Genomic DNA, 27,386 nt, shown 5'->3' with positions numbered 1-27,386 from the left:
ATCACGTTGTTTTTTCGTAGTGTTCAACACTATTGGAAATCATTTTATTTGCTTACAAATTTACTATCTTTCTCCTGGAATGTAAGCTTAGGGAGAGCAGGAATCATGTCTGTCTTGTGTCCCCAGCACTTATTGCATGCCAAGTACACTGTAGGTACTCAATAAACAGCGCTGATGAGATGAGTCTGCTGACCAGCACTGTCCGATCCCTCCCAGCCCCATGTCCTCAGAATCAGGTAAAATCTTCCAAAGGGCAGGACCTGCCCTGCACAAAGCCAGGAGCTGCAGTCTCCCGCAGGGTCAGCCCAAGTTGCAGAGACTGGCCTGTCTTCAGTGACAAGGGTACGGGGAGCACAACTACGAGCAGCAGCAAGTTTTATTGCGACCAGAACCCCTGGTCATGTGAAAGGGGGTGGGGTAGAGGGACATCCAGTCACTGATGCCATGCTCCCAGTCCAGGACATGACACCAAAGGTCTGGCTGGCTCTGCTCTGCCTCTTCCCTGCCCCCCAGTCAGGGCATCCGAGGGGGCTGAGGCAGAAGGAAGGTGGAAAGGGAGTCCATTTCAGCGGAGCCTTCACCCGAAGGGTCTGAGGGAAGGAGGGGCAGTTGCAGTGGGGCCCAGGTGGCCCAACATACTCAGGGCCCTTGTCCACTGGGAGAGGGTGGGAGGGAGGAAAACAAAGGCTCAAAGTGAAGAATCTCTGGCCAGAGACCACACAAGCAGGACTTGGGATCCGGTCTTCTAGGCCAGGGCCATGTCCACCCCTGCTTCCCCACATTCACTCCAGCCTGGGCATCCAGCCTGGCTCGCCTTGGGTCCTATGTGGGGATCTGCATGTGGCCCAGGTCCTGGTCCATGATCTGGAGCACGTCGTCCAGGATGGAAGGCCCCAGGTCCACGTGCAGGGAGAGCAGGGAGCTGGCGTGGGACAGGAAGGGCTCCTCAGCCCCTGACTCAGGGGTCAGCCCATTTTGGGCTGAGCCAGCCTCTGGAATTCTCCAGATGTCCACACTCCCTGCCTCCTGCGGGGAAGGCTGTGGGGAGGGCTGAGGGGTCTCAAGGTGCAAGCGAGGGGGTTTGGGTGGGGCCTGGGTTGTGGGCAGGGTGAGGGCCTGGGGCCCGCCGATGACTGGGAGGGAGATGGCGTTCTTGAGCAGAGGGGACGGCCCTTCGGGGAGCTCCCGCCCACACAGCGTGGTGGTTCGGGTGAACTGAAAGGGGAGGTTAAAGGTGCCATCCTCCTCAGGTCCCTCGACTGCCGTCCCTGGAAGAAGGTGGAACTTGCCCTGCAGGAAGGAGATGTCACCGAACATGTCACTGCCGCCGCCACTGCCGATATGAATGGTATGGCGGAAGTCCCCCAACGGTGGGCTGATCATGTCTGAGGACAGCAGGTCCCGAAGCTTCTCCTTCTTGCCCTTGCGGCTGCCACGCTTCAGATAGATGGGCGCCTTGGTGGACATAGTGACCTCACCACCCAGGCCTGGCTGCTGAGGCTAGAGACGGTCCACTCGCCGAGACCACAGCCTCCTGCTGCCTTTGTCACCACGGAACCAGAAACACCCAGAGGGTGGTTTTCAGACACCAAAACCTTGTCAAAGGGCTAAGAGTAGGGTACGGGGTGTGATCAAAGTTGGCCCAAGGAATTAGAAAAAAAAAAGATTAATGACTGATGAAGTCAGAGGTTGAGATAACAAAAACCACTTTCTCCCAAAAGGGTTGAAAACTCCTGAAATTGGCAGCAGAAAGGTGGCGATCTTGTAGGCAGCAATGCTCCCTGGTCTTGTCCTTGCGAGTGTCCCCCTGTCCGGGGCTGAGGAGCTGAAACACCAAGGGTACAAGTCAGGGACAGAAGGACACAAGTCAGAGGTATCCGTTTCACTTCTGGGCCCCCGGTGCCGGCCCTGGGGGCCCAAGTGCAGGGGCCCTGCTCGAAGAAGCAAGTGCTTGCTCACAGACTTGCTACACTTTAGGGCCTGGATCACCAGCGCCAAGCCCCCCCCCCCTTTTAAATATGTTTTTATTGATTTTTTAGAGAGAGAGGAGAGGAGAGAGAAAGAGAAACAAACATCCATGTGAGCCCAGCCGGTGTGGCTCAGTGGTTGAGCAATGACCCATGTGCTAAGAGGTCACTGGTTTGATTCTCGGTCAGGGCACATGCCCAGGTTGTGGGCCCAATCCCCAGTGGGGGGCATGCAGGAGGTAGCCAGTCAATGTTCTATCTCATTGATGCTTCTATCTCTCTCTTCCTCTCCCTTCCTCTCTGTCTCAAATCAATAAAGAAAAAATATTTTTTAAAAAAGGAACATCCATGTGAGAAATATCGATGTGAGAAACACCAATCGGTGATCAGCTCGCTGCCTCCTGCATCCCCACTGGGGATAAAGCCTGAAACCTGGGCATGTGCCCTGACCAGGAATTGAACCGGTGACCTGGTGCATGGGTCAATGCTCAATCCACTGAGCCACACCGACCAAGCCAAGCCCCTCTTATAAGAGGGTAAACTGCGGTGCAAGAACCTGAGTGACAGGCCTGAAGTACCATACAAAGTCCTGGCTCTGGTCTCTTGCCCTGGGTCCCTGGCTCCACTCACCACCATCACCGGGGCAGTTACCCCCTATTGCACATCAGTGGGGCCCCAAGAAATGGCAAGTGCCAAACTGCCTGGGAATCTCATAGATTGGTCTCAGTTCCCTACCTGACAGAGGACGGAAATCTGAAACCTTTATCTCACCCACCCAGGCCTGGCACAGGGCTGAACACACAATAGGTGTGTAGACCCTGGCCACTTTTGCTTAGTGGTTAGAGTATCGGCTCACGAACCAAAGAGTGGCGGGTTCGATTCCGGTCAAGGACACGTACCTCGGTTGTGGTTCAGTCCCTGGCCCTGGTCTGGGTCATGCAGGAGGCAACCAGTCGATGTACCTCTCTCACATCAATGTTTGTCTCTCCACCCCCCCCCCACTCTATCTGAAGGTAAATGAAAAATATCCTCAGGTGAGGATTAAAAATATAGAGAGATGTGTTCAGCTGGCAGAGCCATGTGACTGACACCTCTCCCCCACCAATATGACCCAATCACATTCCACCTGGAAGTGAGGTTACCTCAGAGTTTCTCTTTTCTACTACTCCTGGATAGGAGTTCCTTACGGGCAGGGCCTAAGTCTACTGTAGTTTCTATCCCCCTCCTTGCCCTAGCACCTAAGGGGAAGATGGATGGAGAAGCGACACATTTTTGGGAGGGATGCTCTGTTCTGTGTCTGGCATTTTGCTGAGGTCTTTGCATATCATTTGGTTATCACAACCACCCTCCTATCATCCTCTTTTAACAACTGGAACTATAAGACATTGGAGGAATTCCCACAAGGCATTGCAGAGGAAGAGAAGCAAAATGCAAAAACGGAGTATAGAAGATTCCATTTATTGGAAGCCTGAGCAGCTCCCCTCCCGCTCCCCACATATGCATGTAGGTGTACCTACATTTACAGGTCTGCGTGGGATTATATGTGATGTAAGAACAGAGAAGAATGTGGAGGGCCAGCACTAGGATGTCATATGGGCTACTGAGGCTGAGATGGGGGGCAGGAATGGGATAGGGGGTCAGTGACGTGGGAGGAAAGGTGTCCTCAATAAAAATGATCTAATACTTGGTCCTGTTACTATAAAATGAAGTATGTAAATATGAAGGGACGGTCGTCAAAATGTTGGCCTTCTTGAGGTGGTAAAACTTCTGGTGACTCTGCCTGTTCATACTCTTATACACTCAAGTTCTTAATAAGCATATTATTTATGTGCACATATGATTTATGAAATCAGAAAAAATAAAGCTATTTTTAATGTGAAAAAAACACACTCCGAAGGGGAGGGGCGTCCTACTGGACTGACAGCAAAAGGAAGCCTTGCGAGCACTCGCTCTAGTTCCCACGGGGAGGACTGGCCCCGACAGATGTGGACTCAGACCACCAAAAGTCAAAGAAAGGAATATGTCCAAGGTCACCCTGCGGGTACACATGAGCCCACCATCTCGCACTGCCCTGTCCCCAGGCTGAGCAGGTGGGAAATCAGCCAGGGAGGGGCTGAGCAGAGGCAGGGCAGCCTCTGCCAGCTCTGCCCCATTATCCTGGGCAGGGTGAGGGGAGGATGGGCGGCTGGCTGGAGGAAGGAGGATGCACAAGTGGCAGAATCCCAACTGTCTTCACCCCCTCAGCCCAGGCTCTCACTTAGGAAACCCCACCCCAGCACCGGACACAAGCTGGTCAATCATGCTGAGCCACAGAGACCGGACATCTTGCCCCTCCCAGAGCACCTGCAGCTTAACAGGAAACAAAGGAATGACTCTCCAGCGGTGGAATTCCAGCTAAGCTTGGAAGGAGCTGGGGGGAGGGTGGGCGAGGCAGTGGGTTCCTCAAGGTCTTGGAGTCCCATTGCTCATTCATCTAACAGATGCCCACCATTCCAGGCCTGGGGGGGAGGGGGGACATGATGACACACATCCTATCTGTCCCCTTGGCAGGCAAGAAGTCCTGGGGCGGTTTTTCCTTCCTTTTTACTCATGGAGAATGGGGCTGACTGATGGGATTGCTCAGAGCCTGGGCCAAGCCCCTCACCCCACCAGCCATTACACAGGGGTGCCAAGACAGCCTGAGTGTTTCCACAACAAACTGGGTGTCCCTGACAGCTGTCTCACTCAGAGCTAGATATACCACCCAATTCCAGATGTGGGGAGAACTGAGGCTATCGAGGAAGGGTTGGGCCAGTGTCAACCACCCAGGGAGAGCTGGAAATTGCAACCATCAAGCCCCAGGAATTCGAATTTAGCAACCACAAGACCTCAGGCTCCAGCTGCCCTTGCACAGCTTCCATGTTAATGCTCCCAGGCACAGCAGGGGTGGGTATCATTAGTGCCTTTTACAGAGGCAGAAGCTGAACCTCGGAGACATTAAATAACTTTGCTGAGGTCACCCAGATAGTTGAAGAAGGGGGGGGGGGGGCACTGGTACCCGGCCACTCTGGGCGTCCCTCAGAGAAAATGACCTCATATCACAAGGAACACTAGACCACTCCCTACCAGTGGTGTTCTAAGAGCAGCCTGACCTAAAATCAGGAGACCAACCTTGAATCTATCTCCACTTGGGACTCGCTCTGATCTTGGGAAAGACACCATTCCTCTCTGGGCCTCACCTTCCTCATCCATAAAATGGGCCGACCATAAAGCCATCACCAGAGGGCCACTGGAGACCCTACTGCTATACTGCAATTGAGAGCAGCAATGTGCTCTGTAGCTGTCAGCTCGGCCTTTTATTTTCTTTTTTTTTTTTGGCCTTTTATTTTCTATTCAAGCACTTTGGTGGTCTGGACACAGTGCTCCCAACAAGACCAATTACCAACGGCCCCTGGCCCCGGGCGTCCACCTCCTCTCGCCCGCCCGGCACAGCCTGCCTGCGCAGAATCCCCCTGGCTGGCCTCGGTAGTTTCCTGGGGTCCCAGGGCGGAGAGGCGTTCGAACCCGAGGACGCTAGGTGGCGCGCTCGCCCGCTCGCTCTATCGCCCCGAGTCTCAGAGGAATCCAGGCGCGCGCCGGGGTCTCCAGCGCGCCTCCGGCTCCAGGCAGGCGCCCCCAAGGAGCGGCACATTCGGTACCCAGATGCGGATTGTCTACGGGATCTTCTCTTCGGGAGGCGGGGAGGGGCTCTGTCTCACAACCAGACAATCACTGGGGGAAAGGGGCGATCGGGGACCCTGCCTAGGTCTCCAAGATCTGGGAGGAGCCTCCCCCGTGCTTTCCGGCCTGGGCGATGTCCGAGTGTCCGTTCGGCGCAGAGCCAGAGCTCCAGTGTGTGGGCCCCCGCCCCTGGATCCCGCGGGTCCCACTCCTCAGCCCCAGCTCAGGTTCCCGCGCCGACCCCTCCCTGCCCTCTACGGGACCGCAGCCCAGCCCAGCCCAGATCCGTTTCAGGACGCTCGCGGCCGTGGCTAAAGATAGGAGGACACCTCACCATCCGCTAAAAATACGACCCCTTGCCCGGGCGGGGACCCAGGGCGGCAGGAAGGCGCTCCTAGGTCCGGGGGGTGGGGTGGGGCTCTGGCGTAGGATGGAGGGCGACACCGGGAGTTCGGGTTCGATATGCGCGGCGCCTCGCAGGCTGGGAGGGCTCGGGTGTGGCCGCCGAGACCCAGGCGCGGGCGGGAAACACCGTGGAGCCCAAGGCTCCGGGGAAAGGACCTGCGCGGAGGTGAGATGGGGACCCGGGTGCGAGCTGTGAAGGAGCCCCACAGGGATGGGCCTCCCGGGGAACCCCTGGGAACCGCGGACAGGTGGCAGAATCTCATGTGGACTCACCTTTACTGCGCAGGCAGCGGACCCACGGGTGGCAAAAGCTCCGGAGCTGGATCCCGCCGCAACGGGAGCCGATTCGGGCTGTGAACTTACTGTGCAGACCTTAGCCGCTAAACCCCGCCCCCGGCCCGCGGAACCAATGCCTGGTCTGCCCCAGACAGACCCCGCCCACATCCCCGCCCCACTCCGCGGGATCCGGCCTCCGCTCGCTCTGCCAGAGCTCAGCGTTGGGGACCAGAAGCAGAAGCGGTCTGGGGTTCCAGTCCAAGTTCGGGCGGCTGCTAGCCAGGCGGCATCGGGTGCCCAGGCTGGACTCCGTGGACTCTGGCTGTGCCCGTCGGAGCCCAAATTTTCGGTTTTAGAAAGGCTGAGGGGGCAGCAGCCGAAAGGGTTAATTCTTCAGAATTCACAGAGCGTCCTTGGACCCGTTCCTTCCCTGGAGGACTGGGTCAGGGAGGAGCCTGTACAGTGTATTCAGTGACTACTAAGGGAATGAATGAGGGCTTGAAGGCGCCTACGTTAAAATATTACAAACTTTCTAGAGCTTTCGGGAGTTTACTGCCCCCTAGAAAAAAATTACATTGAAGGTGTGCAGGTGGTGTGGACTGGGCCCATATTTGGCGTCAGGCTAGGTGGCTTCTAGGGAGGGTTGTAACTTAGACTCGTTACAACGTTGGTTCTTCATTCATTCATTCATTCATTCATTCATTCATACAGTACTAGAAACATTTATTGAAAGGCAGGCCCTACCCAGACTACTAGAAATAGATTGAAAGAAACTATGCCCTTGCTCCATTTAGCTATTCCACAAATACTTGTTGAGCTTCCCTAAGTTCTTGTCGCTGGGGATTCAGCCCCTTCTCCATGGGGACCTACAGTCCAGTGAAAGGAGGTGAAGGGAACCCAAGTCCCCAAGTACACCTTGATACCTGTTCTGGTGGGCAAGTGCTGAGAAGAGTGGGGCAAAGGAAGACTAGAGAGTAATGGAGTGAGGGGACCCTGCTTCTGGAGGGTAACAATGGTGACAGTACAATGTGACCAGGATGGTAAAAGTTTCCATACTGTAAATGTAGGAGGCACTGTTAGGGAGGTAGAATCAGGAAAACAAAATGTCCTGAAGTAGAGAAGGATGCTGGAGAAGGAGGTGGGAGGTCAGGAGGGAGGAAAGGATGGGGAAAAGTGGTAGGCAGAATAATGCCCCCCTCCCAAGATGTCCATATCCTAGTCTCCCGGACCTGTGAATATGTTCTGTTACATGGCAAAGAATAATTAAGGTTGCCAATGAAATTACAGTTGCTAACCAACTGACTAAAATAAACCGATTGTCCTGAATTATTTAGGTGAGCTTGGTGTAATGTCAAGGGTCCTTAAAAGGGGGAGAGGGCCCTGGACGGTTTGGCTCAGCGGTTGGAGCATTGGCCTGCAGACCAGAGAGTCCCAGGTTCAGTTCCCACTAGGGGCACGTACCAAAAAATAAAAAAGGGGGGAGGAGGGAGACAGAAAAGGAGAAGTCAAGAAAGAGCTGTGTCGCCCTGGACAGTTTGGCTCAGTGGTTGGAGCCTCGGCCTGAGGACCAGAGAGTCCCGGGTTCGGTTCCACTAGGGGCACGTACCAAAAAAAAAAAAAAAAAAGAAAGCTGTGACAATGGATGATGGGCCAGAGAAATGCTGTTGTTGCCTTTGAGGGAGGAAGAAGGGGCTACAAAGAAAGGAATGTTGGCAGCCTCTAGAAGCTGGAGAAGAGGGAAACATTCTCCCCTGAGACCTCCAGAGGAAGATGGCCCTGCTGACACCCTGATCTTAGCCCAGTGGCACCCATGTTGGACTTCTAACCTACAGAGCTGCACCTTAACACATTTGTGTTGTTTTAAGCCTCCAAGTTTGTAGCCATTTGTTACAATGGCAATAAAGAAAACTAATAAAGGGAAGTGTCCGGTTTTACCCTTGAGCCTTCCCAGGCTCCCCTCTCAGCTCCCCAGGAAGCATTCATTAGTTGATTCTGCCAGGATTGGCCTGGTGGCGCAGAGGAAAACTGGCTTGGGCAGTCAAGAGAGGGGACATGGTGGCCCTGGGTCAAATTGTGATGTGGGTGAGTAAGAGTTATACGTCTTTCCCCTCCTGCCATCCAGGTTCTACCAGGTAGCCACCTACCCAAATGCTTCCTGTTCCTGAGAGTCCAGCCAGGTGGGCAGAGCCAGCCAGCATCACTAACCCCTTTTACAGAGGTGGAAACCAAAGCTCAGGGCATGGACAGTAATCTGCTTGGCCTGAAAATGTCAAGACATGCAGACTCTGGGCCCTCCTCCCTACTCAGGATGCTCACCTAGCCATTGTCACCCCTGCCTTCCTCTCTCTCCCACAACACAGCCCTGGGGGTGGGGTGCAGCTCTGCCAAGCCCTGAGCCCTGCCTCTGAGCCATGGCCCCAGGTGCTTGTCTGGCTCTGCTGCTGACTTACTACGCGGCCACAGTCCCTTTCTGAGCTGCCTTACCTGTAAAATGGGAGTTAAGTGAGCCCCATACAAGATAAGGGACTTGCATGTGTTTTGTTGATGTAAACACATAGCTTTGGTGACAGTTTCAGTTTCATGGACACAATGTAACAGAAGCTTTGGGGGACAGGGGTTGGCCTTGCAACCTGACCTGGAATTACTCTAATGATGAAGGCCCCTGAACCTGCAGGAATGTGGCTGAGGTGCAGCCCCCAACCCTCCGGCTCATCCACTGAGAGGCCGCCATTGGGGAAAGGGGGTCTGGAAGAGGCAGAAGCTCCATTCCGAGTTGATGACAAAACAGAAAGTTGCAGAGATGGAAGCTTGGAGTAACAGAGACACTCACCCAAGGCCACAGAAAGCCAGAAACCAACTCCAGAGCTCCTTTTCCCCCAGAGATCTTTGGAGAGTTTCTGGGGGTGCGATTGGGAAGCACTGCAAAAGTATTGGGGAGCAGTGAGGGATGGGTAGAGAGCAGCCTATTTGGCCACGCCAGCCTGGCCCAAGCTTCTGCTCCCCTTGTTCAGGACTGGCGATCTGTCTAGCCCTGCTGCCAGGCCAGGCTCCCAGCCAGGGCCCACAGCCAGAGGAGCTGCCATCTGCACTCTGGGAACTGTTTTAAGCCCACTGGGACTGTTTTAAGCACACCTGGATGTGACAAGTTTCCATTTAGTGCTGGGTCCCCTTGTTGCTCTATATACTATCGCCATCAGCCAGAGCAAAGGCCTTCCATACACCCACATCCAAGGCGTGATTTGTGCCTGGCAGTGGGTTCTGCGCTTTGTAAGCACTCAGATAGGCTGTTTGCTCTTCCCATTCACAGATGAAGTTATATCACTTGGCTGGGCCCAAGGGAGCCCGGGGAGCCTGCTGCCAGCTCCTCCTGGGTCTGCTTTGTGTACACGCCCAGCTGCCAACGGAGCCCTGCAATTAAGGAGTATTTATAAACCAGAATTTCATTTACTAAAATTGTTTTTTGTTTTGTTTTGGATAATCCTCACCTGGGGATATATATACATATTTTTTATCCTCACCCAAGGACATTTTTGCATTTATCTTCAGATAGAGTAGTGGGGAGAGAGGGGGAAGAGAGAGAGAGAAACATCAATGTGAAAGGGACACATCGACTGGTTGCCACCCACACAACCCCAGCCAGGGCCGGGGACAAACTGCAACCAAGGTACATGCCCTTAGTGGGAACCGAACTCGGGACTCTCTGGTCCGCGGGCCAATGCTCCAACTGCTGAGCCAAACCGGTCAGGGCTTCCACTGATTTTTAGAGAGTGGAAGGGATGGAGGGAGGGGGAGAGAGAGAGAAACATCAGTGTGAGAGAGACACATCAATTGGTTGCCTCCTGCATGCCCCTCGACTGGGGCTGGAATTCAAACTACAATCCAGGTAACTCAGGTGCATGCCCTTGACTGAGAATCGAACCTGTGACTCTTTGGTGTGCAGGTCGACACTCCAAGCACTGAGCCACCCCGGCCAGGGCCTAACATTTTATTTACATAACCGTTCAGGCTGTGTGTAAGGGCCTGAGTGTAGGCAGGGAGGCTGGGATCTTGAGCCAGCAGACGGCTTGGGTTCCTGCACTTCTGACCCAATTGACACTCAGGCCAAGTGCCCCACCCACTCCCCCCACCCATCTGCACTCCCACGCTCAGGGTCTGATGTCTCAGCCAAGGCCTAGGCTGTTCCTGCTGGAAGGGTTCCTGAACACCTGGTGGCTGAGGGGACAGGACCCTGCAGGACATTTGGGAGAAGTTAGACGCAAGGAAGTCTGCTGTGGAGAAGAGCCCTGAATGGGGTATTCAACTTCCTTCTCCTCACCCTGGAGTCTCCCCGTCCCAGGCCCTGTAATCACCACCCGGGGACTGACTCAGCCCTTCCTTCCCCTCCCAGCCTCTTCTTCCTGGAAATCATCCACATCAGCGGCCCAGCCCCCTGTGGGCCCAGAGGAAGAAGGTCCAAAGCCCCTCCTCCAAGGTTGGCTGGGGATAATGAAGTACTGGCAGGAAGGATCTCCCAGGCGGGAGCCAGCTGTCTATGGTCCCACCTCCCCAGAACCTAGGGCCCTGGGAGGCAGGTGGCATGATGGGGGCCAGGAATTGGGGCAGGTCTGGGAGCAGAGGGTCACAGGGGAAGGATGGTGATAATCTTGGGGGTATTTAGGAGGGTAGTGAGAGGAGATGAGGTCTCTAGAGAAGTCTCAACTGTCCCCCTCCCCACCCCCAACCCCACAATCCCCAGAAATCCTCTTCCAGCCTGAGCTCAGCCTGCAAGGCTCTGTGACCTGAGCTAACCCCAGGTCTGGGTTACATGGGTTACATTTTTCCTTGATTGTTTCTTGTTTCCTTCCTCCCCTGGGCTCCTGCCAACTCCAGCCCTGCCCTCCTTGCTCTTCGCCTCCCCTCAAAGAATCTGATCTATCGGAGGCTGGGATTCGAGATGAACGTCCTCTTGGAGCCTTGGACCCCCTCCTTGGGAGTTAGGTGGCCTTGCTGGGGGATTTTCCTTTGGGTAGATTTTGGCCTCAGCCCCAAGGCCATGGGAATTTCCAGAGTGGTGACAGCCCGGTTCTGGCAAGGACTGGCCCAGACACTTCCTCCCAGAGGCCCCTGGGAGCACCCAAGCCACACTACTGTCCCATGGCCAGGGGGGCAGAGGTCTTCCTCAGCACTTCCCACTCCTTCAAGGAACCTTGTCAGTATTCATTGTGAAAATTCGTATTTGCATCTACCTTGTGCCTAGGGCTGTGCTGGACTAGAGAAGACACAGCTGGTCAAGGCTGGGTCCTGGCTCTCAGGGAATAGGTTGTTCTAAAACAGCACATTCTGTCCTGACCGGTTTGGCTCAGCGGTTAGAGCGTCGGTCTGTGGTCCCGAGAGACCCGGGTTCGGTTCCCGCTAAGGGCATGTACCTCGGTTGCAGTTTGTCCCCAGCTCTGCTTGGGTCGTGCGGATGGCAGCCACTCGATGTGTCCCTTTCACATTGATGTTTCTCTCTCTCTCTCCCTCCCACTCTATCTGAATAAAAAATGGAAAAATAAAAATAAATAAATAAATAAAACAGCACATTCTGCAAAATACTGGAGGTCCTTAGGGCAGAGGCCAGCTCTGGCTCATCGCATCTACCCCAGGCCAGCATGGGCGAGGCTGTCAGTGACTGTGGATTGAATGAAAACCAAAAAGAACAGCAGGGAAAAGGGTTCCTTCTGCAAGTGGTGGGGAAGCAGATGGGAGAGTTGGGAAGCCTTCAAGGAGGAGGTGATATTTGAGTAGAGGGCAGTAATGGATGAGTAGAAAGATTCTCCAAGGGGAGCGGGCAGAGGCCGAGGCCAAGAGGAGTACAAGTAGATGCGTGGTGTGATCAGGAAACGAGATGTCCAGGAAAAGGGGAACGTCCAGGAGGGTAGTGAGTGCTGTTTTTCTTGCCCAGCATCCATCCCTCTTATTGTGGTGACTGCCCCTCAATTTTCCAGAGTCACCAGTGTGATTGAATCCACTCTCAAGCTCTAAAAATGAGCCTGAGACCCAGGCCTAGCCAATCTGAGTTACAGGGATGGTTCAGGGATGGGCATATGACACCAATGAGTTTCGGCTTAGGGACTTGCTGGGACTCTTGATAACAAATGTCAAGATGCAAACCCAGCCCTGGCTGGTTTGGCTCAGCAGTTGGAGCGTCGGCTTGCGGTCCAGAGAGACCTGGGTTAGGTTCCCGCTAAGGGAACGTACCTCGATTGCAGTTTGTCCTCCGCCCTGGTTGGGTCGTGCGGGTGGCAGCCACTTGATGTGTCCCTTTCGCATCATTGTTTCTTTCTCTCTCTCTCTCCCTCCCACTCTATCTGAACAAAAAATGGAAAAATGTCCTTGAGTGAGGATTAAAAAAAAAAAAGATGCGAACCTAGGGCTGCCGGTGACCAGCTCTGCCACCATGAGGAAAGATGATGTCTGAGAATAAAGCTTTCATAGAGAAAAGCAGAGCCAAGAGAATGAATCTCAATAACATCGCTTGTGCTCCTAGATCCAGCCATGCCTGAAGCAGAATCCACTATATGGACCTACAAATTACAATTTTTCTAATCCAGTTGGAATTGGGCTTCTGTCACTTGCCACTGAGACTCTTTCCCCTTAAAGAATAATTAAAGGCAAGCAATAGCTTATGAAAACTGCTGAATGCCAAGGGAAGGGAATTAAGGATCTGTGTAGAGGTGCAACATGGTAAAAATTGCATTTTTTCCCATTTAAATTCTCTTTTTTGATGTGGTAATACTTTCATGTGGTTCAAAATTCAGAAGTTACAAGAGGCAAAAGTCTTCCTCTTACCTCTGTCAGCAGGCACCATTCTCTTCCCCATAGACAACCAGCGTTATCAGTGTCTTGTAAACACTTCGAGATAGTCTTTGTGTGTGCAAGCAAAGCCCCTCCCAGCTCTTTTACACAATGGCAATGTTTAGACAAGGAGAGCCCCAAAGTACTGCAGGCCCTGGTGGGGATGGAGGGACAGCAGGCCTGGGGGGTGGGGATAAGGGTGTCTCAGAGGGGCCACGGAAACCACATTTTATTGAGCCTCTGCTACAAGTTCCACACCTTGCTTTTTTCAGTTAACATTATATTTAAAATCATTCTGTATCAGTACATGGAGCGTGTCTCGGGTTTGAAGATTATTTTTTTTAAATCCTCACCCAAGAATATTTTTTCCATTGATTTTAGAGAGAGTGGAAAGGAGGGAGGGAGGGAGAGAGGGAGGAAGAGAGAGAGAGAGAGATGTGAGAGAGACAAATCGATTGGTTGCCTCCCCGATGCACTCCAACCAGGGCCAGGGATTGAACCTGCAACCCAGGTAGGTGCCCTTGACCAGGAATTGAACCAAAACTCCAACTATTGAGCCAAACTAGCCTGGGCCTGGCTTTCACTTTTTGATGGCTGCGTAGTATTCCAGTGCTCCATAATTTACAAAGGTAGTTCTCAGCCAATGGGCGTTTAGGCTGTTCCCAGCCTTTTCATATGACAAGCTATACCACAGTGAGTTGTCTTGTACAAATGCTGTTTCACACATGTGTGAACATAGCTGTGAAATAAATTCCTAGGGGCTTGGGAGTCAAAGGGCACATGCAGTTGTCATTTGGTCAGCTCTGTCTGCTTGTCCTTCTCAGGGGATGTGCCAAGTACCAGGTCTCCTGCATGAACCGCGGGGCCTGTTTCTCCTCAGCCTCACCAGCACTTGGTTCTTAGCCATTCTGACATTTGTCAGTCTGAAAGGTAAACACTAAACAGAGCCAAATGAACCTCACTATAGTTTTGGTTTGTGCTCCACTCATGATAAGTGAGTTTGACCATTTTTTCAGAGGCTTCAGGGCCACTTGAATTTCCTTTCCTTGAGTTGGCTGCAAAATTGCACTTCAAAATTGCACCTCTCCATTTAGAGAGGGCAACCTGGAGGGAGGCCTGGTTGGAGGCAGGGGACATTTTGGGGACAGTTGGTTCAGGATAGACAGAACTTGCCTCTGAACTGTGGTGTAAAAGCCAGAGTTGGGCCCTGGCCAGTTTGACTCAGCTGTTAGAGAGTCAGCCTGCGATCCAGAGAGACCCGGGTTCGGTTTCCGCTAAGGGCATGTACCTCGATTGCAGTTTGTCCCCGGCCCTGGTTGGGTCGTGTGGGTGGCAGCCACTCGATGTGTCCCTTTCACGTCAATGTTTCTCTCTCTCTCTCTTCCTCTCTCTCTCTCCCTCCTGCTCTGTCTGAACACAAAATGAAAAAATGTCCTCGGGTAAGGATTTAAAAATAAGCCAGAGTTGGAGATAATGAGGTCAAAATATTAGGATTTGGTGACATACCAGAACCATGAAGGTCAGGCCCAGTGCAAGATGATGATTTGGGCGATGAGGGTGGGTCGGGGGGATAAGGAGGATGGTGAGGCCATCAAAGGAGATAGAGGATTCGGGGGACGAAGCTGATGTGCCACCTGCCTGTTCCCCACAGCACACGTGATCGATGGGAAACACCCACTGATGGCCACAGGCCCCTGCTTACATGCTTCAATGCCGCAAACCCTGGGCAGGGCTCCTGCTGCCCTCTCCGGCCTCAAGCCACCTCTCCACTCCCTCTGCTCAGACAGTGGCCTTCTGGCCGCCAGCCACGCCCAGCCCCCAGGGCAGCCCCCTTGTACTGCTCTTCCCTTCACCTCATCTGGCCACCTGCCCATCTTGTAGCTCTCAGCTGGGCTGTCTCCCACTCAAGGAAGCATTCCAGACCCCCAGTCGGTGTCAAGTCTCCCTGCCGACACTCTGGACCACTGTCTTCTCTATGTCATTGTCATTTGATACATGTCCACCCACCACGGGACCTTAACCAGCATTGTTTCCCCAGAGCGCGTGCCATGCAGCAGGTACCCGATGCGTGAACGGGGGAATGAGTGCATGAATGGCAGGATGCTGGGGACCGCAGGAAGGCGTTTCTGGGAGACAAGCGTTCAGGAAGCAGAAGAGCCTGGTGACCTCGTCGTGGGGCACAAACAGCAGCTCTTGTGAGAGGGACTCCCAGGGAGCGATTACAAATGTGACAGGATGTGGAGAGCTGAGGAGCCCCGGGTGGGGGAGTTGTTTATATACATATATACTTTTCTTTCTTTTCAAGTCATCTGTGTTCATAGCAAAAATTTCAAACAGGCACTGGCCGGGTTAGCTCAGTGGTTGGAATGTCAGCCCGCGGACCAATGAGTTGCGGGTTTGATTCCAGTCAAGGACACGGACCTTGGTTGCAGTTAGTTCCCCACCCTGGTCAGGTTGTGCGGGAGGCAGTCAGTTGACGTGTCTCTCTTACATCCATGTTTCTCTCTCTCTCTGTCCCCTCCCTCCCATTCTATCTGAAAATAAATGGAAAAATATCCTCAGGTGAGGATAAAAAAGAAAAAAGTTTCAAACAGGACATGACAGTGGACATGACAAAGAATTCTCCTCCGGACCGCAGGCCGACGCTCTAACCGCTGAACCAAACCGGCCAGGGCCAAGAATTCTCCAAGCTCCTGGCCCCAAGCTCTTTTACACACATCCCCAGAGGTAAGGGTTGTTACTAGAAGTATGCTAAGGGGCAGAACATTTGTTTGTTTTTATCCTCACCTGAGGACATTTTTCGATATTTTGTTCAGATAGAGTAGGAGGGAGAGAGAGAGAAACGTTGACGTGAAAGGGACAAGTGGTCGCCACCCACGCGACCCAACCAGGGCCGGGGACAAACTGTAACCAAGGTACATGCCCTTAGTGGGAACCGAACCTGGGTCTCTCCAGACTGCAGGTCAACACTCTAACTGCTGAGCCACACCGGCCAGGGCGAGGGGCAGAACATTTGGAGGGGACTTGCATCTTCACAGGGAGAGGGGCCTCTGGAGAAGGCTGCTGGGATCAGGAACATCCCTGCCTTCTCGTCCCTGGCCCAGTGCTCCTGCTGCTGCCTGCTTTGTCGTGGGACTGCCACTACCTCTACAGGACTGTGGGGCACGGCCACCTTGGCCACCCTGCTTCTCCCCTCTCCCACTCCTCTAGGGTGGGGCCTACTACTGACTGGGTCCTGGAAGACCTGGGAGCAATGGGAGCAGGCAGAGAAGACAGGCTCAACTGGGCCCTGCAGGCCGGTGGGCCGACGCCTGGCCTCTCAGGGAGCTGTGTGCAAGGCTCAGAGGTCAGCAGGGTCACAGGGCAGCAGCTGTCCCTGAGACCTCTGAGAGGCCCCTGGGCCGGGCAGCTGCAGGGTTCTCAGCTGTCAGGCAGGCTTGGGCAGGAAGGAGCTTGGAGCCCAAGGAGAAGGGTGCGTCTGGGTAGGAGAATCTGGAGCTGGCTATAGGCCCAGTTGGGTCCAAGGGCAGACTAGCCCCTAGGCCCCTGGGGCCTTGTTATTTCCAGGACAGTCCCAGAGGGAGCAGAGATAGGTCTGGCCACTTAGGGACAGAAGACTACGTATAGTGTGATTCCTTGTATATATGCCCAGAATAGGCAAATCCATAGAGACAGAAAGTGGATTCGTGGTTGCCAAGAAATGGGGGGGTGTGGGTGGCGGTGAGTGACCACTGATGGCCATGGGGTTTCTTTCAGGGGTGATACAAATATTCTGGAACTAAATATCTAGTTGTGATGTTTGCACTATATTGTGAATATACCAAAACCTCTGAACTGTGCACATTAAAATGGTGACGTTTATGTTCTTTTTATATCTCAATAATAATTTTTTAAATGTTAAAAAAATCTAGGCACTCTAGTCTGTCAAGGGCTTTCATGTCTAGTCAGAGCTGACTGGAGGGAGAGCCCTCGCGTGTCCATCCGGAACTGGCTGGCAGGTGGTCAGCCGGGAGCCCCTGGCAGGGGAGAGGAACTGTGCACTGAGTGGAGAAGTGGAAAACCAGCCCAAAGGGCTACTCCCAGCACGAGGGGAAGTGACAGGGCTGGGCTGGGCTGGGTGACTGAGGTCAGGGAAAGGAAACTCCAAGCCCGAAGAGGCTGCTGAAGGCAGAGCAGAAGGGAGGGCCGGGGGAGCAGTCACGGCCCTGCCCCTGCCCTCAGCCCTGGTGACCCCCCCACACCATTCCCCAGCTTTGTTCTTGGCATCTACACAGGTTTCTATGCAGCTGTTGTTTCCCTCGGCAACTCTCCCCTGCCCTTTCTAGACACAGAGCCTGCATCTACGTTTTTCTTTTTCTTTATTGATTTTAGAGATAGAGGAAGGGAGAGGGAGAAAGAGATAGAAACATCGACATGAGACGGGCCTCTCCAACCAGGACTGGGGATGAACTGCAACCAAGGTACGTGCCCTTGACCAAAATTGAACCCAGGACTCATTGGTCCGCGGGCTGACGCAGAGGCTGAATCTTAAAAGGCAGCCTTGCAGGGTGAAGGAGGGCAGCCTCAGCCTCCTCCACCAGAATGAGGAAGAGCAAAGGGCAGGGCTGGAGCTTAGAGGGATGGAAGGTGAAACTTGGTAAGAGCTTCACCTTCGGGATCCTGTCTCAAGGACACAAGGCACAACCAGGACCAGGGAGATTCTACGAGAACCTAAGGCAGGCAGGTCCCAGGAGTCTAAGCCCAGCCAAGGCTCCTCGCTCACTCCCTCCCTTCAACCTCCCAACATCAGTCAGAAGTCCTGTGCCCCAGCACAGGTGGGAGCAAGAGCCCCCATGAGCAAGAGGGATGCCACGACAGGAAGCCAGTGACACAGCTGAAGAGGGGCCTAGGAGCAGTCAGCTAGCAGCAGTCAGCTAGCAGCCGCTGGGCACCAACTTCCTGACAAGGGGACCGGCTGGTGGCAGAGAGGTGCACCACCACTGGACCCGTCTGTTCTGACTTCACACCCTGCTTCCTGTTTGAGTTTTAAATGCCTATTCTGACCTTCCCGGATCATTTCCAAGTCACACGACTCGTATCCAGGCAACGGATCTTGATCCCATTCATTCCAGGCGGGCTCCAGTTTTCTTCCCCGGGAGGCTGCACACCACTGCCCGCTGGCCCTGCACAGGCCTCCCCTGAGGATGCAGCTCTTTCCTTCCCCTCCGCTGCCTCCCCCCATCCCACCAGGCCTCTGGGTCCTCCCGTCTGTCAAGGAGAGGGGCCTCTCTGGACCTTGCCAAGTGGGGACCAGGATGTTACCACTCCCAAGACTTCTTCAGAAGCAACATGAAAATAATTGCCAAGAGCTGCGGCTCTCCGAGCCACACATGGGTTCACGTGATAGGGCTTGTTTATCGTGGCTGAGGGCCTGTTGGTTAATCTTCCCAGGCAGGGGTTTCCCAAGGAGGGGTAGGTTTTGAGCCGACATTGGGCTTGGTGGAAATATGACATTCTTGAACTGGGGCAACTGTATCAGGTTGTGGAAGAGGGGCCCGGGCTCCAAAACACATCTGGAGGCTGATAAGTCACGTTGCCCTTTGGACCACAGCCGGGTGCTTCAGTGCGGGGGATTCTGGGAGGGGGAAATCAGCTGGGGCTTGTCTTCGGGGGAGGTGCTTGGAAAGTGAATGGAGCACAGCAGCAGCTTCTTGTTTTGAAAAGCAGACCGGTTTCACCAAGTCCTGCCGGTGCTGTCAGTGGGAGGCAAAGGCTGGGCACTGCTGGGTTACTTATTTATCTCTGACTCAGGCACAGGCATCAGCACCTACTGCTCTCAGCCCAGCAGCTGGGGGTTTCCTGTCTTGGCTTTGGCACGTGAGGCAGGGTAGCCTGCCAGTTTAGGGCAGAAACCCACTCCACCTTTAGCCAGAGGCAACCTTTCCCGATGCCAAGACCACGGGCACGAGGACGTGTCAGGGACCCCGGAGGCCTGGCCCTGCCCAAGTGTTCGGGCTGCTGTGCGGCTTGGCAGGGCCGGCGCCGGGGATCCAGCATCGGCACAGCTCTGCGAGGCCGCCCCTCCAGATGGAGAGGTCAGGCTGGGCCCACAGCATGCATGCGAGGGCTGCGCCGGGAGGGCCAGGCATGCAGCCAGCTGCTCGCTCTGCAGCCCAGCTCCGTGGCCTGGGCCCAGCTCCGGAGGATCCGGGCTGCGGCCGGGAAGCCAGCGTGACAGGCGCTCTGCCTTCTCTGGACATAGGTCAAGGAGGCAACATTCTTTATGTGGAAGAAAGATTAGACTCAGAAGTTACACTCAGGATTTACTTCTCCAAAATTTTATTTCTCCAAAAGTTGTTTCTGTGTCTGATTCACGTAGAAAATCACAAAGCCGCCTTGCTTCTGAGCATGCTGCATCCACAGCCAGTTCACTCTGGACTTCGCGTGTCAGAAACAAAAACGTTCTCCCAGAGAAGCTCCCTCCGAGCCAAGCCGGGGACAGCTGCACACACCTCCCTGCTGGGCCCCTCCCTGCAGCCGCCCCCAGCTCGCTGCCTCCTTCCTTCACCTTCCAACAGGTGGGATCTTGTCAGAGGGCTACTCCTGGGCTCTTGGCGACTAAGGCTACAAGGGCCTGCACAGTGGGGGACAAGTACCCAAGGCCTCAGATCCTGACCACCTGGGCGGCGACACATGGACTCTGCCTCTCCTCCCCGCCTGTGGTCTGCCTCCTGATGTAGAGTCGGCCATAGGTGCCCCCCACCTGCCCTTTGGTGAGGCGCCCGGGGTTCACACAGACACAGCCGAGGATGTCCTGGGAAAGGAAGGGAGAAGACTGGGTCCGGACAGGCCCAAACCAGCTGGACTGATGTGACAAAGTTGGAATCTAGCAGACGCCAAAAAGGGTTTTATAAAATGGGAGGAAGGCAACCAAACACCTCTTCAGTCAAATATGTGAACATATTATTGGAAAACTGAGTTCCTTTGGAGTCCCATAAACAGAATGAAGGTGACTGGGCAGGGTGACAATCAGCTCCCAATCTTGGAGACACACCTGACCTGGTTATTGTTTTCCAAGGTGACCAAGTTTACCTCTTGAGGCTGAACTGGCTCTGGCTGGCAAGAGGGGGATTGGCTGGGTAGAGGGACCCAATCCCCAGGTGGGCAGGGACTCAGAGGCAGAGATGAGACCCTATCGCATCCTCCAAGTTCTCAGGGTGAGGCCAGATCAGAATTCAGGGGCAGGGCCCTGCCTGAGCACCAGGCTCTGGGAGGAGAGGGGGGCAAGAGACATCATTTACTTAAGCGTTTTACTAATAGATTTGTTTTCTACTCCTACCATCCAAAGAGACGAGGCCACCGTCCCCGTCAGCCGACCCTTGAAGAGTAGGGGCCGGTGGTCTACGAGGGAAAGTCTAAGACTCTCTGGCCTGTGAGAAAAAGCAGAGTTCAGACTTACCTTGACAAAGTATCTGAGCTCTGATGGGATTATGAGGACATCAGGGGTGACAGGCAGCTGTGCATGGGCATAGAAATTCTCATAGTCAATGGCCATGTCTTCCTGGGGAGGGTACAGCGGGTAGAAGCTACAGAGATGGAGAGAAACAGTCAGCAGCAGCTGATTCAGGTCCCCTGGCTCCCATGCTGTCATAGACTCTTCTCTTTTCCTCGGTGTTTGGGGGACAGAACACAGGCTCCTCATCACAGGGTGGGGTTCCCTGGTGGTGGCCTGGTGAAACGCTCACGATCAAATCTGCCAGAGCTCCGGGAGCCCAAAGCACTCTCCCCACGGCCAGGCAGCATTCCAGGAGGCGAGCTCACCTCCGCTGCGTCAGGATGTGCTTGAGTATTCGGCTGAATCTGTCCGACGAGCCAGACGAACTGGGGAGAGCAGAAAGCAAGAGACCAAATGCAAAGCCTTGTTTTTCAGTCTGTTTCTCATCGGGGAGGACTCAAGGATTTGATAAACCAGAGAGAGGCTACATAGCCAAGGCACAGTGACAAGAGGGTCCCTCTTGGAGTCTGCACCATTGAGGGAGTGTGCAGCGGGGTGACCCTTGCACCTCAAACCTCAGCCAACAAGCACACACCCATGTTCACATGACAGCCGAACCTACACCGCAGACTTGTCTACACCTGATTCTCTGCAGAGCTACACACTGCTCTGGTGGGGAGAACCGCCGTCAAAGTTCACAGGTCATCCTTCACCAGCAAGGACACCCACCCTTGTTAAGGGAGGGAAGACAAGCAGATAAACTTTTTTTTTAAAATCCTCATCTGAGGATATTCTTCTATTCATCTTCGGATAGAGTGTGGGGGGGTAGAGACACCTATGTGAGAGAGACACATCGACTGGTTGCCTCCCACACAACCCCGGCCAGGGCCGGGCATGAACTGCTGAGCCACACAGACCAGGGCAAAGCAGATGAACTTAAAAAACAAACAAACTTTTTTCTTTATTGATTTGAGAGAGGAAGGGAGAGGGAGAGAGAGATAGGAACATCGATGACAAAGATGATCAATTGGCTGCCTCCTGCATGCCCTCCCCCGCCCCCCACCCCGGGGATGGGGCCCACAACCTGGGCATGTGCCCCGACCGGGAATCGAACTGGTGACCTCTTGGTGCATGGGTTGACGCTCAACCACTGAGCCACACTGGCTGGGCAGCAGATGAACTTTTATGACTATAAACTAAATGCAGACAGGCAGACATGGTTCTTTGGGGTCAAATACTGTAGAGACAAAGGCTCTAACTGCGCCCCTCACTTGGCCAAAGGGTGTGGCAGAAGGCCAGCCATTCCGTCCTGCCTTCAGGGCTGGGCTACGCGCCTCACCTGCTGATCTCCTCGGCCCCAATATGGAACAGTAGGTCCGTGGAAGTCAAGCCAAAGACCACGCCATTTAAAGAGAGACTGCAGGGCTCAGACACGAGCTGCACGCGCTAAAATGAGAAGGGGTTGAGACACACATTTACAACCAAGTTAGAAACTTCTTCCTCATGAAAGCTGGGCGTCTCCAAGGGCTGGGGAGCCCACTGAAAGTGAGACCAAACCAACGTACAGTAAAATACAGGCACATCTGCCTGTTAAAAATAGTAGCTTAAGCCCTGGCCGGTTTGGCTCAGCAGTTGAAGTATTGGCCTGTGAACCAAAGGGTCCCAGGTTCAATTCCTGGTCAAGGGCAAGTACCTTGGTTTCAGGTTTGATACCTGAACTGGTGGGGGTCATGCGGGAGGCAACTAGCTGATGTCTCTCTCACATTGATGTTTCTCTCTCTCTCTCCTTCTTTCCCTTCCACTCTATCTAGAAATAAATGGAAAAATATCCTCAGGTGAGGATCAACAATATCAAAAATGTAGCTTAAGATTCAGGCCCTGTGCAGGCCTTGAAAAGTCACCTTCACCCTCCACTTCAGGGACAGAGCTGGGTCACTTGCACATTCGATTCCGGCTGCCTGCTGGTTGAGGAGGGGACGCTGGTACCTTTTTGTCTTCGTGAGGCAGATCGGAGTAGCTGAAAGGCGGCTGTGGGTACACGGGCTCGTGGTGCACATCTCTCAATGATGGAACAAAGACGAGGTGGGAGCCAGAGCTACTTGGTCAAAAAATCATCAGAAGAGGGAGAAAAACGAGCGCAGGTGAGTGAAAACAGCTGGACGATGGTATAACGCAGCGCTTGTTCAAGACCCTACTTCCAGGGAAGAGTTTCAGAACTGGATGCTCCTGTGAAGAGGTGCCACTTCCCACGGACACTGAGAAAGACAGTTTGTGCTCATTTACACACATCCACCTTGACCTGGAGCAGGTCACCCAGGATGTGCTCTTGGTTCTGCATGATGAGAAGATAGGGCTACTGTTTGGTAGAAAATGGGGAGAAGAAATTAGGATCTAGAAAATCTAGAAAGACAGGATTTGACCAAAGAATCAGAGCAGAAACCAAAGTCCTGGCTCCTCATACTATGCGACCAGATGTGGCTTAAAGGTATTATGGTCTCTGGACAGGGTTCTGGCCTCAGGAGGGACCTGGCATCTAATCAGACCTGGAGACCACAACCTCCTACTGACCAAACACTGGATCACAAATTCGACATCTAGGACAGAGACGTTGTCAGAGCAATGGGGACACCCGACTGGCTTCTCCCAGAGCCAGCCCCTCCCTCACACAGGGAAGCGATGCCCTCGGCTCTCATTTCTTAGCAGATAGTCTTGTAAAAATGAAAGACATGTTGAACAGCAACAGTAAAAGCATAGCTGACAGACGTTCCCTTTGATGGAGGCAAGAGGAGAATTTCTAGGGTTATAACGTACAAGTGATGTAAAAACTTTAAAAAAAAAAAAAAAGTTTTTTATTGTTTAGAGAGAAAGGAGAGATAGAAACTTTGATGTGAGAAACATCGATCGGCTATCTCCTACACGCCTCCCACTGGGGCTCAAGCCCACAACCTGGGCATGTGTCCTGACTGGAAATCGAACCAGGACCTCTCAGTCCATGGTATGATGTCAGTCCAATGAGTCACACCAGCTGGATGATGTAAAAACCTTTAACTCTGGGGGTCAACTACTATCCTCCCCAGTCACACAAAAGGAAGAAAGCCCCATTTTCTTGGTCCCCTAAGCTCTGCTTGGCCTATTATGAACCAAATAGGCGTAAAGTGTGACTCTGGGGGCTTATTTAAAACCCACTGTTAACTCATTCCCAGCTCCCTCTTTTGTTTAAAATGTAAGGCCTTCCCGAATGTAGCTAACATCCAAAGCTGCCTCGTATGGGATAAAGGTGTTGGTGATTGTTGTCACTTGTCTGTCATGCCTGCTCATGTGAACTGAGACTTCTGCAACAGAAAACCAGAATCTTGAGACCAAAGAAACTTTGCATATTAGTCACAGTCCTCTTGACATGGAAAAGTCCACTATAATTATCAAGTCTACCGGAGTCTGGCAAAGAGGCTGGGGGTAACTTGAACAGCCAGGCTTCACTCCAGATCCCAAGGGCTCAGTCTGATGGACACGAAGGTACAGCTGGCCACTTTCAGAGACGGAACTGCTCTGTTTCAGTGTAGGCGCTGGAAGAGCAATAGTTAAGGAGGAAACAGCTCCCTTGCTCATGGTTATAGACTGGCTGTTGGGGGAGGGATCCAAAAGAAAATTCCAACTATGCTGAGTATTGCACAACCTCATACATCACGGTGGGAGGCTCCTGTGAGGGAGGGGTGCTTCCTCACTGGCTCTGGTTTGTATTGATACATCAGCTTAATGCTCTGCACTTCTGACCTCTTGGGAATAAAAAGAAATTCCCCAAACGAGGACCCTTATACACTGTCTGGGGAAAGGTGGGGCAGCCCCGAGGGCACACCCTGGCCACAGATGAAAGTGCCTGGTGGTGCTGGGTGCTGCCCCAGGGTAACAAAGCCTGGTCTGTTCTTTGTTTGTACCACTGCTGTCAATGCCACATGGGGTGAGGAACCCAGACAGAACCCAATTTCACACTGAAAGCGCCCAGCTACACAGGCCCGGCCTGTCCCCAAGACCTCATGGCCAACACACAGGGACACTAGCCCTGCTCCTGTTTCTCTGGGGTTTGTCTCCTCAGCTCTCCAGGTCCGATGAACTCTCAGGGTCACAACAAACCTGGGAGGCGAGAGGGAAGGCACTGTGACATTCACTGGTGGGAGGAAGGGCATTTCCAGCTGCAGCCTGTCACTACATGATTCAAGTCCCCCAACTCTGGGGTTACTTAGGGGCTGTTTCCCCCAGTCCGCGAGGCCTACCACGCTGGCCGCGCTGCCAGTACAGGAAGGTAGTATTCCGACTAATCGACTCTGGGATCAGTTCTCACGGCCAAGGGGTGGAAGATTATACATCTTGTTTTAAAAACCACCTTTGTTACAGACTTGTTTTTAAAGATTTAGCTTCGGGAATGTTTGTTTTTTCCTGAGCTCAGCTACAGGCAAGCAAATCTCCAGAGAAGGCCCGTCAGCTACACCGATCTCTGTCAAAGCCGGCACTGGAGGAAGGGGGCAGGACTCACGGTTCCTGCAGCAGCACCCCTTTTCTCAGATCAGAACTGCTCATCTCTTTCGCCACCCGAAGGACTTTCACAGCTCCTTCCCCTGGGTCTGTGGCAGGGATCCAAGATCCCCACCCTCCCGGGGTTTCTACCACAGCCTGCTCTGGCCATTGGCGATGCCCTGCTGAATGTGGGGAAGCAGTGACTCAGGGGAAGGACTTGGGCTCACCCAGAACGATCACTCTCACAACAAGATGCCTAGGGCCTCTCGGGATTTTGTTGTGTAAGTCATCAAGCGCTTCTCAGGATCACCCCAGAAGATTCCCGTGGAATCTGAGTGTATGTGAGCAGGAGCAAGAAAAGGAAGGAAGTACAGAGACAGCAAGGGAAGAGCAAAAGTCAAGTGTGTTGATCTTTGTGTTTTACAAAGATGCCTCTTAACTCAGCGCCTGTGCACTTGAAGTTCAAGAGTTCTATCTCATCTCTAGTTCAAAATAAACTACCCTTCCTTTTGAACAGTTTCAGGTTTTCAATGGGAAGGAAGCCCAGGAGAAACCTAGGCAGCTTAGGGCAGCATTTTTTAATTCTGACCTTCGCGTCCCTTCAATAATTGTTCGTAGACACTGCTTGAAAACATCTTCAAATGGACTCGTCAACAGACAGTTCTGCAAGAGAAGGAGACTTAGAGGGTGGGCCTTTGGCGTTGATTCGCTTCTTTAACATTAGATGACCCCGTGTACCAGCTGCTGAGCTTAGAGCTGAAGGGGAAGCAAAGGACAGATCTCTGTCCTCAAGGAGCTGAGTCCAGTGTGGGACAGGAAAGGAGATTGGGGAAGAACCAATCCTTTTGAACATAAGCTGAAACACTAAGAGGAGTGTTTCGGTAGGAGACGTCCAGGGAAGGGCCATTTTTGTTAGTGCATCAGGGGACAGCTCCATGAGTCAGGAGCTGAGGGGAGCAGCCGGAAGGTACCTCCCCAAGGCAGCTCCGTGACGCCCGGACACCTGCATCCGCGTTGGCGCTCTCGGGCCTTAGCGTCAGGCACCACAAAGGACCACCAGGACTCCTGTATTTGGATTTCCCTCCCCCAGCTTCCGAATGGCCATGTACTCTGGTGAAATGAAGCCCTCAAATTCCACCTCTATTAAAAATGCCCTGTTACAATGTCTTTCTGATTAGCTGCAGGGTGACTCCAAGAGGTGAAAATACCAGCGAGGGCTCAACTGAATGCAAGTACCCACTACAACCCCCCACCCCAGTCACTTACCTCAACCTGCTCATGCTTGGCATCCAGGAAAGGGCCAAACTGCAAATAGGGCCGAGGGGAGAAACAAAGGTACCAGATCAAAACATGTACGTGAGCGCCTTCACGTAACCCCTCCTAGCAGTTCTTTCTTGGCGTCCATCTGTCCCACCAAAGCTGCATGTTGAGCCTGGGACAGTTAGCAGGTGGGGCGGGGGTGCCCAGCCAAGATCAGACAGAAAGCCATGAGCCCTGCAAGTGGGGGGCCGTCCTGGCCCCATAACCAGTTGTACAGCCTCCTGCAACACGGGGCTTTTCCCTAATGTTCTAAACCTAGCAAGGGAAATCTACCATCCTGCTAACGGTAGCACTTTGAGCTTAAAAAGAGAATCGTTCAGAACTTGGAGTAATCAGACAGAAGCAAGAATCCTGGAAAGAAAATGAAGGGTGAAAAAATAGTAGCTTTTATTTTTTTTTAATATGTTTTTATTGATTGTTTTGAGAGAGAGAGAGGAAGGGGAAGAGAAATAGAAACATTGATGTGAGAGAGAAACATTGATCGGCTGCCTTCTGCATACCCCCCGCTGGGGATGGAGCCCACAACCCGGGCATGTGCCCTGACAGGGAATTGAACCAGGACCTCTCAGTCCATGGCACAACGCTCAATTCACTGGGCCACACCAGCAGGGTAAATGTTAGGCTTTTAGACTAAATTGAGGCCTGTAGATCATGTACACTTCTCCAAAAATGCAGATGGAGAACTAAAAAAAAAAAAAATATATATATATATATTTTATCCTCACCCGAGGACATTTTTCCATTTTTTGTTCAGATAGAGTGGGAGAGAGAGAGAGGAAGAGAGAGAGAGAAACATCGATGTGAAAGGGACATAGCGAGTGGTTGCCACCCACACGGCCAACCAGGGCCAGGGACAACTTGCAACTGAGGTACGCGCCCTTAGCGGGAACCGAACCCGGGTCTCTCTGGACCACAGGCTG

At 53.2% G+C, this 27,386-nt stretch overlaps 2 protein-coding genes across 9 annotated transcripts in view; both read right to left on the bottom strand.

Moving 5' to 3' along the window:
• Window positions 1-423: 423 nt before the first annotated feature.
• On the bottom strand, window positions 424-6,443 carry CDC42EP2 (CDC42 effector protein 2). The gene is made up of 2 exons (XM_036259160.1): window positions 6,345-6,443; window positions 424-1,825 (listed from the first exon to the last, which is right to left on the bottom strand). Exon 2 carries the CDS (start codon window positions 1,465-1,467, stop codon window positions 823-825), a length of 645 nt encoding a protein of 214 aa, XP_036115053.1. The 5' UTR covers window positions 1,468-1,825; window positions 6,345-6,443; the 3' UTR covers window positions 424-822.
• Window positions 6,444-19,791: 13,348 nt separating this feature from the next.
• Window positions 19,792-27,386, bottom strand: part of POLA2 (DNA polymerase alpha 2, accessory subunit) — a 29,597-nt gene continuing 22,002 nt past the window's right edge. For 3 of the 8 annotated variants that reach the window (XM_036258530.1, XM_036258528.1, XM_036258534.1), the window contains 7 exons: window positions 26,413-26,451; window positions 25,736-25,809; window positions 22,624-22,732; window positions 21,977-22,083; window positions 20,964-21,023; window positions 20,602-20,728; window positions 19,792-19,956 (listed from right to left, as the gene is read on the bottom strand). In XM_036258530.1, coding sequence (XP_036114423.1) covers window positions 19,807-19,956; window positions 20,602-20,728; window positions 20,964-21,023; window positions 21,977-22,083; window positions 22,624-22,732; window positions 25,736-25,809; window positions 26,413-26,451 — 666 coding nt within the window. In that variant the 3' untranslated portion in view covers window positions 19,792-19,806. Of the gene's footprint in view, window positions 19,957-20,601; window positions 20,729-20,963; window positions 21,024-21,976; window positions 22,084-22,538; window positions 22,994-25,735; window positions 25,810-26,412; window positions 26,452-27,386 lie in introns of those variants that run through there. The other 5 variants (XM_036258529.1, XM_036258531.1, XM_036258532.1 and 2 more) reach the window with 5 other exon arrangements.

This window comes from Molossus molossus, unplaced genomic scaffold (assembly GCF_014108415.1).
Source record: "Molossus molossus isolate mMolMol1 unplaced genomic scaffold, mMolMol1.p scaffold_m16_p_13, whole genome shotgun sequence".
Lineage (NCBI taxonomy): Eukaryota > Metazoa > Chordata > Mammalia > Chiroptera > Molossidae > Molossus > Molossus molossus.
Note: the sequence above shows the minus strand (reverse complement) of the source record. Positions and strands in the feature narration are given on the sequence as shown.